Source organism: Rhineura floridana, chromosome 1 (genome assembly GCF_030035675.1).
Source record: "Rhineura floridana isolate rRhiFlo1 chromosome 1, rRhiFlo1.hap2, whole genome shotgun sequence".
Classification (NCBI taxonomy): Eukaryota; Metazoa; Chordata; class Lepidosauria; order Squamata; family Rhineuridae; genus Rhineura; species Rhineura floridana.
Window position 1 is genome coordinate 42,522,886 of NC_084480.1, and position 15,049 is coordinate 42,537,934.

Below are 15,049 nucleotides of genomic sequence, written 5' to 3' on the forward strand. Positions count from 1 at the left end.
CTTGACAGCAAGCTAGAGAGCAAGGCCTCTGAGGCCGGTCTCGGGACCTGCATAACATGGTCCCAAACCATTCAAGGCTTTACAGTCAAATCCAGCACGTTAAATTGACCCTGGAAACAAATAGGCAGCAATGTAGCTGGCACAGTGTTGGTGCAATCCGGTCAGCTGCATTTAAGTTTCCAAGCAATCATTAAAGGCAGTCCCTTGTAGAGCACATTACAAATGCCTAGTGTGGATGTAAATGAGGCATGTGTAACTGAGGCAAGTCTGCTTTCTGTAGACAGACTGGCAAACCAGCCAAAGCTAGTAAAAGGCATTTCTAGCCACTGATACCACCTGCATAGCTAGGAGAGCCCTCAGACTGCATTATTGGCTTTTCAGAGGGAGTGCTACCCCATCCAAAACTGGTGGAGACAACCATCCAGACTGATAGTTCTCCCAACTGATAGTGCTTCCATTTTGTCTGGATTGAATGTCAGCTTGCTTGGTCTCCTCCATCCCAAAACTGCCTCCAGACCGGGTTTCCACTGCCTCCCTGGAACTAGTAGATGATAAAGAGAGGTAGAGCTGTGTGCCATCCACACAGCTTCATGTACATTTTGAAAACAATAGGGAATAAGATGGAGCCTGAGGCACCCCAAAGGCCAGTGCCATAAGGTTGAATCAGACATTTCCCAGCACCACCTTCTGGATCCATCCCTCCAGAATTGTCCATAGTCCTTGGACAGAGCTTGGAAAAGTTACTTTTTTGAACTACAACTCCCATCAGCCCCAGCCAGCATGGCCACTGGATCGGGCTGATGGGCATTGTAGTTCAAAAAAGTAACTTTTCCAAGCCCATGTCTCCTAAATCAAACCCCAGAGAGATGGTCAATAGTATGAAGAGCCACTGAGGGTTCCAGGAGAATCAGTAGGGTTGTACTTGCTATCAGTTAATTCCTTAGCGTAGTTCATCTATCAAGTTGCCTGTAAGCTAAGTTAGAAGTCAGACTGAAATGAATCCAAATAAATAAATAACATAGATATGGGTAAAGCTGCAGAAGCCAGGGTTGTCAGTACCTCACAGAGTATAGGGGAGGGAAATCATATCTTGAAACCTCTGTTCTGGTAAGTTTGTAAATAACCAAGTGAAGACTTCTAATTTGAAAGCTTCTCCAAATTAAACAAAACTGCTTTTAGGGTCAGAACTTCAGAACACAGAGAAAAAAAGCCTTCTGAGGCATGAGGTTTCTGTATGTAGAAGAATCTGGTGTCATAAGGGTCTGGTAGGGTTCCTGTGCCTTTTAACAGCTACATAAATAACATATAAAAGGTATACTAGTCCAGTCAGAAAGCTGTGAAAGTATGGCAAGTGTGTTTGGCAAATGTGGAACTTAATCTGTGCAATATGATAGGGCGCTCAACCTAAACTACTGCTCAGGTGAGCCTTGTTTGCACTTGTTTTAAAGTATAGTTAAATTTAATCTTAGGTTCAAGGCAAAGATGCAGTGTGCTGGTAAAATCACAGATGCTTTGCTCCTCTCTCGCTTCTTGGTTCCCAGCAGGAGCATAGGAGGAGCAAAGCATCTCTGTTTTTAGTAGAATGCACCAGCACACTGCACATTCACTTTTAAACCATTGTTAAGTTTAACTGTGTGTTATAGTGACATGTGAACCAGTTGAAAATCACTGGAGTTAATGAGAAGTTCAAAAGTTCACTGTAGTTAATGGAAAGTTCAAAAGTTCACTGTAGTTAATGGAAAGTTCAAAAGTTAGAGTACCTTTCTAGAACACCCTCCCAAATCCTCAAAACATTGCACTGTGTCATTGAGTGAGACTGGGCCTTCAGTAAGAATAACTTAAGTCCATTTACAGTCTATCTTGTTTTCAAGGTCAGAATTATTCATATGCAAGTTAAGACATTTTATTTATTTGTTGTATCTGATACTTGACATGCTTTGGCTTATTGTAATGATCCTCAGTGCAGATGTAGCACTGGAGTTGCATGCTTTGATAATTAGAAAGCTGAGCCAGTAATTGATAGTATAAGTGTTTACAGCTGATCTGACACTGGCTGACTTCCTTCAGTAGAAGCCAGGAAAGAGCAGCTCTCACCCAGTTTGCAGAGTCACGTCTGCATTTTTCATTAGAACTGATAGAAATGAAAACTGCTAACTCAGAAATGTGTCATCATATTAATGAGTTTGATGATGAACTGTGTATACAAGATACTCTTTTCTCATGTCAGAATGTTTTGTGGGAAAGGCATTTGCCATCTTACTGTAAAATACTTTTGGCCTGAACAAAATGCTGAAGAGTCTTTAGCCTGGAAAGAAGTGGGATGAGTAAGCTTGGCCTCTTCAGCTAAAGGAAACTTCGGGGTTTCTTTATATTATGACAAGTTGCCCTAGATTAGTAAGAAGCACATCAAATTGATAACTTTATTTTTTGAATACTTAGAAGCAGGTAATGCTTAGTGCTGATGGAAGAGTCTGATAAATCTCTCTTTAGTATTTATTCTTTTTTCAAACAGGTGCTCAAACCGCTAGATGTGAAAACTAAATTCTACAATGCTGAGGTAAGTGTAGAAGAGTGCACAAAATTACAGGTGATATTGCCTTGGAAATGAAAATGGGGCTCTTTATCAGAATTTTAAATATATATCCCATTTGAGATATAATAGGTCCATTTTGTAATTTGTTCGGTTTACCCAGGCAAATCAACAGCTCTTCCTCACCTAGTAAAGCATTTTAAAATTATTCCTTTCTATATACATTAGAGTATCTCTTGCCTATTAGTGTTATTTCACAAGTTGAATATATGCACTTTTTGGTAGCTGGAATAGGCATCAAATAGAAGAAAAAAAACCAGAAATCTGAGGAGATAAACTTAGGAAAATATAGCAGGAAAGATTTTTAAAACTAGGTGAAAGAGCAAATGTGTTTAAATGTACTTACAACTTGCTTTGTTTTAATACACTGTTAAAAGCCACTAAGAAACTACAAAATACCCCCAAAGGAATGCTTATTCTGGCATTAAATTCCTATATGCCTGCTTTAGAAAATGGCTGCCTAGCTATTGCAGCTTTGGAAGAAAAATAATTATCTTGCCCTCTTTCCTGGCTGAGGGTGAGGAAAACAGGTGAGCGGAATGTGTGTCTTGCTCCCCTTTTCACTATAATCTGTCCATTTGTCATTGCCATCACCATTTGGGAAAAGTGCGACTGTATATTTAGATATTATCCATTTTTAAAAGCATTGTTGGATAAGCGCCTAGTCAACGTTTTTTCAAAAAGATGGATAAATTTTCATCTTTAAAAACAGTTGGCCTTGACATTAAGTAGGATAGTACTAGGCAATGTGCTAGAGTGGAATTGCTGCTACTCTTCTTATCAAGTGTGTTTACCGTTAACAGCTGTGCACCAGGTGCTGCTTTCCCCATCACTACATCTCCATCCTAGGAAGCTGCAACTTAATGCATTACGGAATGACCTTCAGGTCTTAAAGGCATAGGGGCTCTATTAGGGACTGTTCTTCAAGTGCACATGTGCCAACAACAGGATTAATCATTCTCAGAGTTGACCGCTGAACAATATGTAAAGGCACTGTGCTTGATAAATAGAAGGCAAAATAAGAGCCTCGCCTAAAAACAGGAAAAAACCATACGTTTAAAAGCTGCTGTTAGTTAAGGCACTGCATTAAAATTTTGAAGATAGGCACGTGATTGGGAAGTGCATTTAGCAGTTGTCCTTTTCCAATGGTGCTTTCCATTTTCTTGCAGTTTGGTTGACTACAAACTGCTAATTGCAAAAAAAAATTGTTAGTAATGTGTTGTACCCATGTTGTATATAACAATATATGCAGGTTACTTCCATGTTTTCAAAAAGTGAGTCAGCAGTGAACATGTTTCCTTCCCATGGTTTAGAACTTGTGCAATGAGAGAGTAAGTGTAAGATTGACAGATAATCAGTTTCTTCCCCATCTGGAACTCTTCAGCCAAGTAATGGACTACTTTTGTGAGCATCAGTTGGTTTACCAGTGTGTTCATTGTGCAATCCCTGTGTTTACCATATTACCTAATTTCTTTCTTCATTATGCCATTTGCTGACATGGTCTTATTTAGAAATAAGATGTCTTATTAGTGGGCCTTTTATTTTTATTGCCAGTTTACATCCCTCTCTTACTAATGCTGTCTTGTTTAGAAAATACCAAAAAAATGCGAAGATGCATTTTATTTGAAACTTAGTTGTCTTTTTTTTTTTTTACATTTAACCCTAATTTCTCTAATGTTTTCTTTTTTATTTTCCCATTAGAGTGACCTCAGTTCTGTGGTAATTTTATTTATTATTTATAAATATGTATGCTTGTCTTCTGTTTGTCTTTCTGCCTGTTACTAACATTATTTTAAAAACATAATGGAAAAGCAATGTTTGTACCCGTAGATATTGGTTATTCCCCCTTTCCCCCTATTTATTTATTTATTTGTTAATTATGTATTAGCTCTCTCCTTGGTATCCACTGTTTGACAGTATCTTGCAGTTCAGGCTTTGTGCCGAACAAATATTTTATTAATGTACTGTGACAAGCAGATGAATTGGTTTGTTGAATACAGAGCACCAATGATATTCCCAGAGGCATATTGTTGAAACGACATAATGACATGTGCAGGGCTATTTGTGTTGCAATTCCAGTGGGGGCACAACAATTTTGTTAGGTGAAGAACATAGGTTCCTAAGAATCTCTGCTTCAATTCTCAAACAAATATGTTTTTAACTTAAGAGTGGCTCTGCCAGATCAGACCAAAGGCATGTCTAGTTCAGTATTCTGTACTCATGGTGGCCGGCCAGCCACCCTGGGCTCCTTCTGGGAGGAAGGGCAGGATATAAATGTAATAAATAAATAAATAAACTAGGTGCCTATAGGAAGCCCACTAGTAGCACAAGTGCAAAAGCCCTTTCCCGCTCGGGATCCCCGGCAACTTTAATTCAGAGGCATGCTGCCTCTAATATCCAAGGTAATACATACCCATCGTGAATAGCTACTAGTAACTCTTACTAGTAACTAGCCTTATCCTCAACTAATCTGTCTTATGCCTTTTGAAAGCTGACCAAGTTGGTGACCATTGCCACAACTTGTGGCAGTGAATTCCATAACTAGCTTTGAGTGAGGTAGTATTTTCTTTTGCCTCTCCTGCATCTCGCAGTATTCAGCTTCACTAGATGATCCCTCGGTTCTAGTGTTATTTACGAATGAGGGGAAAAATCCCTCTCTCCACACCTTGTGTAATCTTATCAGTCTCCCCCCACTTCCTTGCCCTTTTCCGAAACTAAAAAATGTTGTAACCTTTCCTACTACGGGAGTTGCTCCAGACCCTTGATTACTTCAGTTGCCCTCTTAAATTCATGCAGGCTAACAGTATCAGAGGTTACTAGACATGATGGCTATGCTCTGCCTCCATGGTTGGAGGCAGTATACTTCTGAATGTTGTTGGAAACCATGGGGGGGAGTGCTCTTGTGCTCAGGTCCTGCTTGCGGGCTTCCCATGGGCATCTGGTTGGCCACTGTGAGAACAGGATGCTAGACTAGATGGGCCACTGATCTGATCCAGCAGGCTCTTATGTTCTGTTCTGCACCTTTTCCAGCTCTACAATTTCATTTTTGAGGTGCAGTGGCCAAAGGACTTTTTAGATAAGATGCTGCTATAAATATATGCTGGAAGATGTTGATGATACATACAGAAATCTCAGAAACTGTTTGTGTGTCTGAGTAAGATTTCCCAGTGCTTAGAAGTGGGATTTCATGGTCTGGAATAGCTTCTGGTTTTCCCTGATGACGCACCAAACCAGAATTAATTATGCAAAACTTTAAAAGTTGTAGAAGAAATTAAGTTAAATTGGAGGCATTAAGTTGGATGCCAAGGTGGCCTACTGCATGTGGAAAGCATCTTCTACTCTCAGAAGCGCTGTTTTACAGTATATGCTAGAATGTTATGTGAACAAGTGAAATGAAATCCAGTGGCTGCAAAACCTTTTGCACAAAAGCAAGCAAAAGTATCATACAAAGCAAACATATCCGTTAAAACAATGCTACACTCTAAACGTGCTCATCCTCAGTAGTTAATTATAAAACAAGAATACCTTCTCTTGTCCAACGACAGGGCGAACATCTAAAATAGCCTCAAAATAAGAACAGTAGTATTTGCCCAAATATGAATTTCTCTGAGGAAGAGCATTCCAGAAGTGGAAAGAGGGCTACCAGAGGAAACATCTGCTGCCTCATTTCCATTCTTTGAACATCACTTGGAGGGGGCATACAGAGAATCAGATGATGATCTTACAGTAGGTTCACACACGGAAAAGTGGTCCTTGAGGACATGGCCTAAAAAGCAACTAGAATAGCGCTTTGCAGAATGCTGCTAATGACTGTTTTCCTTCCAACCTATTGTGCAGATTTCCTTTATATAATTTATACCATTTGCGGTATTTGGATTACTTAGTGTAAGGGGTTGTGTTTTTTTCCATAGCATAAAGTACACACAGCCTTGCATGGAGGTATCATATCAAATTATGGCTAGGCTTGTGTTATCTGCTGTTTTTTTGTGAAGACACTGGATGGGAGGAGAGAGAGCACAAGATAGATTGCATTTTTACGATTGCTAAAACTCTGCTTTCAAATTTTTGAATGCATGTGACAATGATTCTAATGGTATAATTCCATTGTGATTTCAGTTCAAATCTCAATGTGTGTGGTATGATAATCTAGCAAATTTGCTATGAAGCACTCTGATTAAATCATGTTATTGAGACTAATCATGAGATTGAGACTAATCAGCCCCTGCATTGTTGTAAGCTCTACCTTGCTTTTTCATTATGCTGCTTGGTTTTGTTTTCTTTCCTCAACTCAACTCTTTCTAAATTTCTGGTGGCTGCTGTTTTAAAATGTACTGATGGGAAATTTGGGAAACACAAAATGTAAGCAATGGATTTATGGGATATTCTTTCAGAAGAGTGTGAAAATTTTAAATCCCTAGTGCTAGAAAACATAGTAGCACTTTTTTTAAAAAAAAGCAAGATAACTGAATTTTATTTGCCAATGATTTTTGGCGTGACTACTTAATACTAAACCATGTTAGTGTTACACAAACTTTGCTTTGTATCGTCCTTTCCTCCCCAGTCTGAGGAAGTGAGCAGAAGCTTCACACTGTTTTTTTTAGAGTCAATTCACCAAAATGAAAACCATTACAGATTCTGTTACAATTGTAATATAAAAACAAATATATATATATATAGTACAATGTTGTGACATCGATCACGCATAATAACCCCACAAAGGCAATTTCTGGGTTAGCGAGTATCAAAATATCATTTCACCTGTTGCTTTCTGGTCTTCTCAGCCACCAACAGGAATCCAGGATTTTTTTCTGCTAATAAGTAATTTACATAAAAGCTTGGTGATCTACCATAAAAGAGTCTGGAAGGTACTTCTGTTTTAGATCAGCCGCAGTTTAGAATATTGTCTGATTTCTAAACTCTGATAATATTGACTATGGTTTGTTGTGGTTAATCTTAACTGTGGTTTTTAGAAACAAGGCAGCTTCATAAATTATGGCTTGAAGTTGACTTGTTTTCATGATTAACCAGGATTAACCAGGTTTGGATGTTGTGGCAAACTGGTTATTCTAAAAGAGAAACGAAAACTTCTGAACTCTAGCTGGCAGCCTTGCTGATGGAGGAAGGAGGAGTGTGTGAGCCTGAGGCTTTGTACAGCTTGTTCTTGTAACAGTAAACTAATGTCTGAATCACCCTTATGGATCTATTACCTTTTAATGGCCCTCTAAACAGCATGGAATGTGAGAGACAGGAATTATTTTACAGTTTGCCACCACTAGTCAACATACAGTTCCAACTCCACTTTTTATAAAAAGTGGACCATAAGTAATGGGGCTACTCTATTTTCAGTTGTAGAAAACAAGGTCATCCCTTTTTGCTAATGGAGTTTTTCCTTTTGTGTAGGGATCTCTACATGCTTGTAGTTGGATGTGAGGTTGGAGCCCTTGATCAAGCGGCTCCCATCATTCCTCCTATTCAGGCATCTCTTTAATTGTTGGCAGGTTTTTTATTGCTTTGAACCGCCGAATACCTTGCAGGGCCAAGATCTTTCAGAGACATTTAAACAAATTGCATTTGTGCCATGGTAGCATCTACCTGTTAAGGGACATATGCAACCGACAATTACATCAAGTGTTTAAACTATCAAAATGGGAGGGATGCTAGATGTCTTGGAACCAGAAATAATGTTGTTGGGGTAGTAGAAAATTAAGCTGTATGCCATTCTGAAAGCTGATAACACAGAGATTAGAGAAGTTCTTAGGTAAATATGAACCATTCTCATAGCATGCCTCTGAACCCCTGTAACAGTTGACACACTATTAAAAAAACTATTAATAACCTTGTGACATTTTCTTTGTATGCAGCCTGGTGCATCATTAATTGAGCATGGCATGTGCCTGTTGTGCGTTACACTCATTTTACATTTCTAAAGCATATTTTTATTTCCTTGTAAAAAGAAAACAAATACATTTGAATTGATATGAACCGCTGGAGCTCAGCAAGTCAAGTTCAGGCCATATAGACTCTACTTTAGAATAGTCGCATATAATGAAGTTTTCCCACATCCATTGGTCAGCACTGTTCCAGTTAACTAACATTTTTGCTTCTACTGCTCTGTGTTGGGATAAAGACTTTTCTCACATTTAATGACTGTTACTTTTGATTTTCAGGCATGAACTAACTGCGTTTGTGGTTTAATGTTTTTCAAACACTTAAGATGCTGAAGCGTTTCGTCAGTTCAGACTATTTGTTTTATTTAAGCATTTTCTCTGTTTTTAGACTGATGAAGTATTTTTGGAAGCTCAGATTCAGAATATCACAACCTCTCCAATGTTTATGGAAAAGGTATCACTGGAGCCTTCTATTATGTACAACGTAGCAGAATTAAATGCTGTCAACCAAGGTGGGGACAGGTAAGGGCCTTATTTGCTTGTTCAAACTATGCTGGCTACAGTCCATCTTCACCGTGGTGTTGTATCTTCACTAGGGTTGCCAGGCTCAGGGTCTGGGTCTGTATTTTTAAGAGAAGAGAAAATTCAGCTAAGTGCAAATTTTCTTGCAACACTGTAATGGGAAAAACCAGAAGGTGAAATTCTCCCTTCCCCCTGCACAACTTTTAAAGATACAGAAGACCTCTTGGAGCCCATTACAGTGTTGCAAGAAAACCTGCACTTGGCTGAATTTTCTCTTCTCTTAAAGATACAAAATCATTCTCAGGCCCTGAGCCTGGCAACCCTAATCTTCACCTATAGAAAATTGAAGCAATCTGTTTGCCAATGAAGCTGTTCTTGCATATGGGCTTTGTGTGTTGTGGTCTTCTGTGTTATGGGCTCAGAGTGTAACTTTGTGTCATACTGTGTATTGTAGCATCTGGATGACCTTGCTTTCAGTGACTGAACAAGTTGTCGATTGTGTTCTGAGATAGAGGAGTGGTTGAATCCCAAAATGGGGTGCCCATTTTTTGTCACCTTGGGTAGTGATCAGCTGGCATGCACTATAATATTTATTTATTTATTTATTTATTGCTTGATTTATATCCCATCCTTCCTCCCAGCAGCATCTGTGAAGTACTTGGATAGGGATTGCATGACCTGAAAAAAGGTATTGGCCAATGCACAGAGTGCTCCTATGTAAATACACTTCCCTATTTGTGTCAGTGGAGCAAGTAGCTTGACCCTGTCCTTCAGGAATGGACTTGTCTCTTCCATTAAGTTGTAATGAAAACCCTTTGCAAGCAGGTAGAATCCGTACGGACTGCAAGAAATTACTGTATTGTGGCTTTTTTTTTTTTGAAGGTTCAGTCTCTTATCTGTGTTTGTGCCCTTTGGATTTCTTACTACAGAAACCATGTAAGATATTTATGTTACCTAAACCTAGGAAAGCCACTTTTGTTTTCACAATTTCAAATATCAGCATATACTTTAGTTCATTTTTAAAAACCATTTTAATTACCACCACTATTTGTATGAAAAGATTACCATATAATATAATCTACCATAGTGTACCAAAACAGGTTTTCTAAGACCAGCTTTAACCGTCGCTGCACTTGTGGAAATATTCCTGGCTTCCAAACTTTGAAGATATTCTTTTGTTTTTCTTTTAGCTTTTTCTCTGCTAAGCGTTCTTTACTTAACACTTCTGGTGACATTTCATTCATAAATGAAAACACAACACCAAAATGAATCTGTAATTCATTGAATTCTGGTATTCACTGGATTATCCAAAAGTCCAAATTTAAAGTAAGGTGAACATGTCCTGTCTCTTCTAGTGTGTCAACATTTGGTTTAAGGACATATCTACAACCCATGGATACACGCCAGTATTTGTACTGTCTTAAACCAAAGCAAGAGTTTGCAGAGAAAGCTGGAGTTATTAAAGGTGTAACAGTAATTGGAAAACTTGACATAGTATGGAAGACTAACCTAGGAGAAAGGGGAAGGTTGCAAACCAGTCAGCTCCAAAGAATGGTAAGTATTTTTCAGAATGTTCACTTTAAGTAGCTAAATATTAAACTGAATTTCCATACTATGAATGGAAGGAAAGAATAAAGAGCCTGCCAGCTAACAAAACACACACCGACTTTTGCATGCATTTGTTGTAACATAAGAACATTTTATAACGGGTATTTTCAAAAGCCTGTGGGTTTAAAAAAAAAAACACTGTTCCCCTTTTAAATTTTGGGGGATGCGCCACTGCAATAATTTAAATGACAAATAGTTCTACATATCATGCTTCAGCTGATATAGCAAGGGAGAGAAGACTTCAGTTTGGCAGAATCTTCTTTGTTTTTTGCAAGAATCCCTGAGATCCACCAATCAGAGCCTACTGCAAAAGATGCATGTTCAAAATTCATTCAATTCTGGTACTCAAAACAACTTGCAAGCCTTCCATACAAAAATCTATTACTGGTTATCCCAAGGTTTCTTCCTTTCAGCTGTATAATTTAGAGCATAGGGCATGACTGTCATTTTGTTGTTGGTACTTAGGAGTAGAAAGTCCTTGCCAATCTATTGCAAATCATCCAGAGTTGAACCAAGAAGTCCAGGTTTATCTTCTTCCCAGCTGTGATAAAGTATATCTTCCACTTATCACCCGTTTAAAAATAAAAAAATTAAGACATGCTTTCATATTATGCAATATTAACTTATGGAATTCATTACCACAAGAGATGCTGATGGCCATTAGCTTAGGTGTATTTTGAAAGGATTAGAGAAATTCATGGAGGATGGGTGTATCAATGGCCTAATAGCCTTGATAGCTGAATGAAACATGCCATGTACAGAGGTACCTCTTGAGAGCAGATACTTGTTATAATTGTAAAAATATTGCTGGAGTAGCTGGACCTTGGTCTGGCCCTTTGGGACTCTTTTCATGTTCTGATTATTTGTCCGGTCTCCTACTAATGCTAATTATTTGGTGCTGTTCTTTAGAGCTAGATGGCTTATTTTGTTGGTACACTGGCTTGTATGTTCCTGGGATGGAATCGCTATAGAATCATAGAATAGTAGAGTTGGAAGGGGCCTATAAGGCCATCGAGTCCAACCCCTTGCTCAATGCAGGAATCAAAGTTAAAACATACCCGACAGTTGGCTGTCCAGCTGCTTCTTGAATGTCTCCAATGTTGGAGAACCCACCACCTCCCAAGGTAATTGGTTCCATTGTTGTACTGCTCTAACAATAAGGAAGTTTTCCCTGATGTTCAGCTGAAATCTGGCTTCTGTAACTTGAGCCCATTATTCCTGCACTCTGGGATGATTAAGAAGAGATCCTGGCCCTCCTGTGTGTGGGAACCTTTCAAGTACTTGAAAAGTACTGTAACATGTTTTACTATTGAATTTTATGGATTAATGTTTGTACATGGTTCTAAACTGCTTTCACGGGCAACTTTGCCTAAATAGCAATTTAAATGCCTTTTAAATAAATAAAATTTTAATATATGGTTAAATGAAGCACTTTTTTGAAAGCAGTGACATGTACTATTAAGCCAAATCTGCACTATACATTTAAAGCAGTATCATGCCACTTTAAACAGTCATGGCTTCCCCCAAAGAATCCTAGAAAGTGTAGTTTAAAGGTGCTGAGAGTTGTTAAGATATCCCTATTCTCTTCACAGAGCTATACTTCTCAGAGTAGTTCAATAGTCAATTCCTGTTCCCAGAGAAGTCTGGGAATTGTAGCTCTGTGAGGGGAACAGAGTTCTCCTAACAACGCTCAGCATCCTTAACAAACTACAGTTCTGAGGATTCTTTGGAAGGAGCCTTGAATGTTTAAAGTAGTATGATACTGCTTTAAATGTACAATGCAGATGGGATCTTAGTGTAGTTCTGGACACTTACTCATTATCTTGCTCTGTTTGTATGTTGATGTCTTTCTGAATATGTTTGGAGTTGCTCCTATTCAAAAAAATCTAAATGAGGACCCAAGGTATTTCAGCCTAAATATGAAGTTTGTAATCTATGTTTTGAAAATGTCATTCCACAATTCAGTAGTCGTGCCTTCCAGATGTTGCTGTGGATTACAATTTGCATCAGCCCCAGTTAGTATTAACCATAGTTGTAGAAGATGACAAATGTAGTCCATTACATATGGAGGGCACCACGTTGGTTATCCCTGCACTAGTACTGAGCGCTATCTTTTTCTTTTTCTTTTTTGTACTTTAGTAAACTTTTAATGCTTTCGCAGGCCCCAGGTTACGGTGATGTCAGGCTTTCATTGGAGACAATTCCAGACACTGTAAACCTGGAAGAACCTTTTGATATTACATGTAAAATAACAAACTGCAGGTAATGAAATTCCCTTCCCCCTGCTTCCTCTCTACTTTCAGAATGGTATTTTTGAATTGCTTACTATTTCCAATCAAAGGGAAAGTTTTGTAGATATAATCCACCCAGTGTTTTAGATGTATTAAAATACTGTCTGCATCTAGGCTTTTGCTGACCACTACCATGTACTGCAGGAATACATTTTTTAAGGTGCTTGAAAGGAATTTTTTTTAACCCTAATCTTTCTGGATACATATAATCCTGCCCCTCACTTGCTGAGATGCAGTGGTCAGAGCAGATTTTAGAATTTAAAAAATAATTCTTATTTTTGTTTGTTTTAACAAAGAGAAATTAGTGGCTCTGGTATGATAGGCACATAACTCTGCATTATCAAACAGGCCCATTAAGTGGGTGTTGCTGGAGGGCTTTTTGTTGAAAGAGACATACATATTTGTATTATGTTAGGACTTCATTTTTAAATCATGTTTATTTTTAAACAAGGTTTAAATTAAATCTGTTTTTTAATCTGCCCAGCTGGGCCACAGGGTTGTGTGAAGAGTTGACTACAATATGTGTCCTGCAGAGTTCCTAGAAAGAAAGGTGGCTTAGAAAAAGAATAAAATTAATTGGTGTGAACTGGCCCTTTGAAAAATGGAGATCTGTGTTAATTCATTATTCTTTTCCATCCAGCAGTGAAAGGACCATGGATCTGGTTTTGGAAATGTGCAACACTAATTCCATTCACTGGTGTGGTGTGTCAGGCAGGCAGCTGGGCAAACTGCACCCCACTTCATCCCTACACTTGACACTTACGCTGCTATCATCGGTCCAAGGACTACAAGTAAGATCTTCCACAAAGATAGAGCGATCGTATGGGGTGTGTGGGAGGCAGTAGCTGTGGTGGGCAAACTGCCAGGCCTCTGTTGGGCTTGTACAGGCAGAGTGAAAGTTTGTGGAGGTTTTTTCCTCCTTCTTTTTCTGGTCATTATCTTTTTTTTTAGAGAGCCCCCCCCCCTTTTTTTGGTCTTGATGGGGGAAAAAATAGGTATGCGAGTCCCAGAGCTGGTTCTGGGGGCTTGTTGAGGGAATTATCCTTTTCCTCTCTCAACTGTTGGAGAAGCAATGGGAGCAGATATTTCTCTGGTAGCTGGGAGGTGGCTGGGAGACTTTCTTCTCTGCCCATGGAGGGGGAGATCTGAAAAATACTACCTGCATTCCCCCTGGAACATCTTCCCAGGAACCATAGCATTGGGACCTTGTCACCTTTGTAAGGTTATACTTTAAATAATTTGTAGAGGTCTTGTTGCAGTTCAAAAGCCTATTTTGTTTCACACTGGCTTAAAATCTGTGTCATTCCTTTTTCTCTCATTGTAGAGTGTCTCTGGTTTGAGATTAACAGACACCTTTTTGAAGAGGACATATGAGTATGATGATATTGCACAAGTCTGTGTTGTTTCTTCAAAAATAAAAGAAAATTGAAAGAGAACCCTTTTTGTTTTACTATTCCTTATTTTCATTTTTGGACCAACTGTCTGGCAAAAAAATAACGACTAAGCCAAATGCATCCTCTGTAATCCAAAAAAGTATTTCCCTATTTAACTGGCCTTCTGGAACTCAATCTGACATCTTTGGAATGTTTTTAAAAACTCTTTTATTTGTAAAGAGCCAACCACGTGTATTTTAAACTATTTAGAAATAAAGCCTTTAGTCCAACAATGCAGCTGCCTTGATTATTATGTATTCTTTATGGCTTATTTTATGATAATTGCACATAGTGCTTTGATAAATGACTCATATTCTGTGCATGGGAAAGCTGCAAGCTGATGTTCATTGGATAAGTGGTGGCCATCTCTTCCCACTCTCATGCCCTACATTAACACGGCACTCTCTGCATGTAGGAATACAGAGTATTTTCTAGATGCTTTTCGTGGCTCATATATTAGGGATTTAAGAGGACCAGTCCAGTCTGGGGAAAGTCGGTGAATGGAACCATTCAGAACATAATAGCCGTGAATCAGACCTACCTGTCAAAGTTGGCCCTGGGGGCTGGGAAAATACTGGCTAAGCATGTTTGAACTTCTCGTGCATGATGTGTGGGGAGTTCAGTCCTGCTTTCTGCAGCTGCATCTCTACCTGCCCCACATATGACATCAGGTATGGGGCAGGTGGGTATGGTTTTGGGAAAACAGCCTGGTGAGCC

At 38.8% G+C, this 15,049-nt stretch overlaps 1 protein-coding gene across 5 annotated transcripts in view; it reads left to right on the forward strand.

Moving 5' to 3' along the window:
- The window catches only part of TRAPPC13 (trafficking protein particle complex subunit 13), a 31,159-nt gene extending 16,594 nt beyond the window's left edge, over positions 1-14,565 (forward strand). For 2 of the 5 annotated variants that reach the window (XM_061619306.1, XM_061619276.1), the window contains exons 7-13: positions 2,513-2,557; positions 4,292-4,309; positions 8,867-9,000; positions 10,356-10,554; positions 12,770-12,870; positions 13,540-13,690; positions 14,224-14,565. In XM_061619306.1, coding sequence (XP_061475290.1) covers positions 2,513-2,557; positions 4,292-4,309; positions 8,867-9,000; positions 10,356-10,554; positions 12,770-12,870; positions 13,540-13,690; positions 14,224-14,328 — 753 coding nt within the window. In that variant the 3' untranslated portion in view covers positions 14,329-14,565. The remainder of the gene's footprint in view (positions 1-2,512; positions 2,558-4,291; positions 4,310-8,866; positions 9,001-10,355; positions 10,555-12,769; positions 12,871-13,539; positions 13,691-14,223) is intronic. The other 3 variants (XM_061619285.1, XM_061619292.1, XM_061619298.1) reach the window with 3 other exon arrangements.
- The last annotated feature ends 484 nt before the right edge of the window (positions 14,566-15,049 follow it).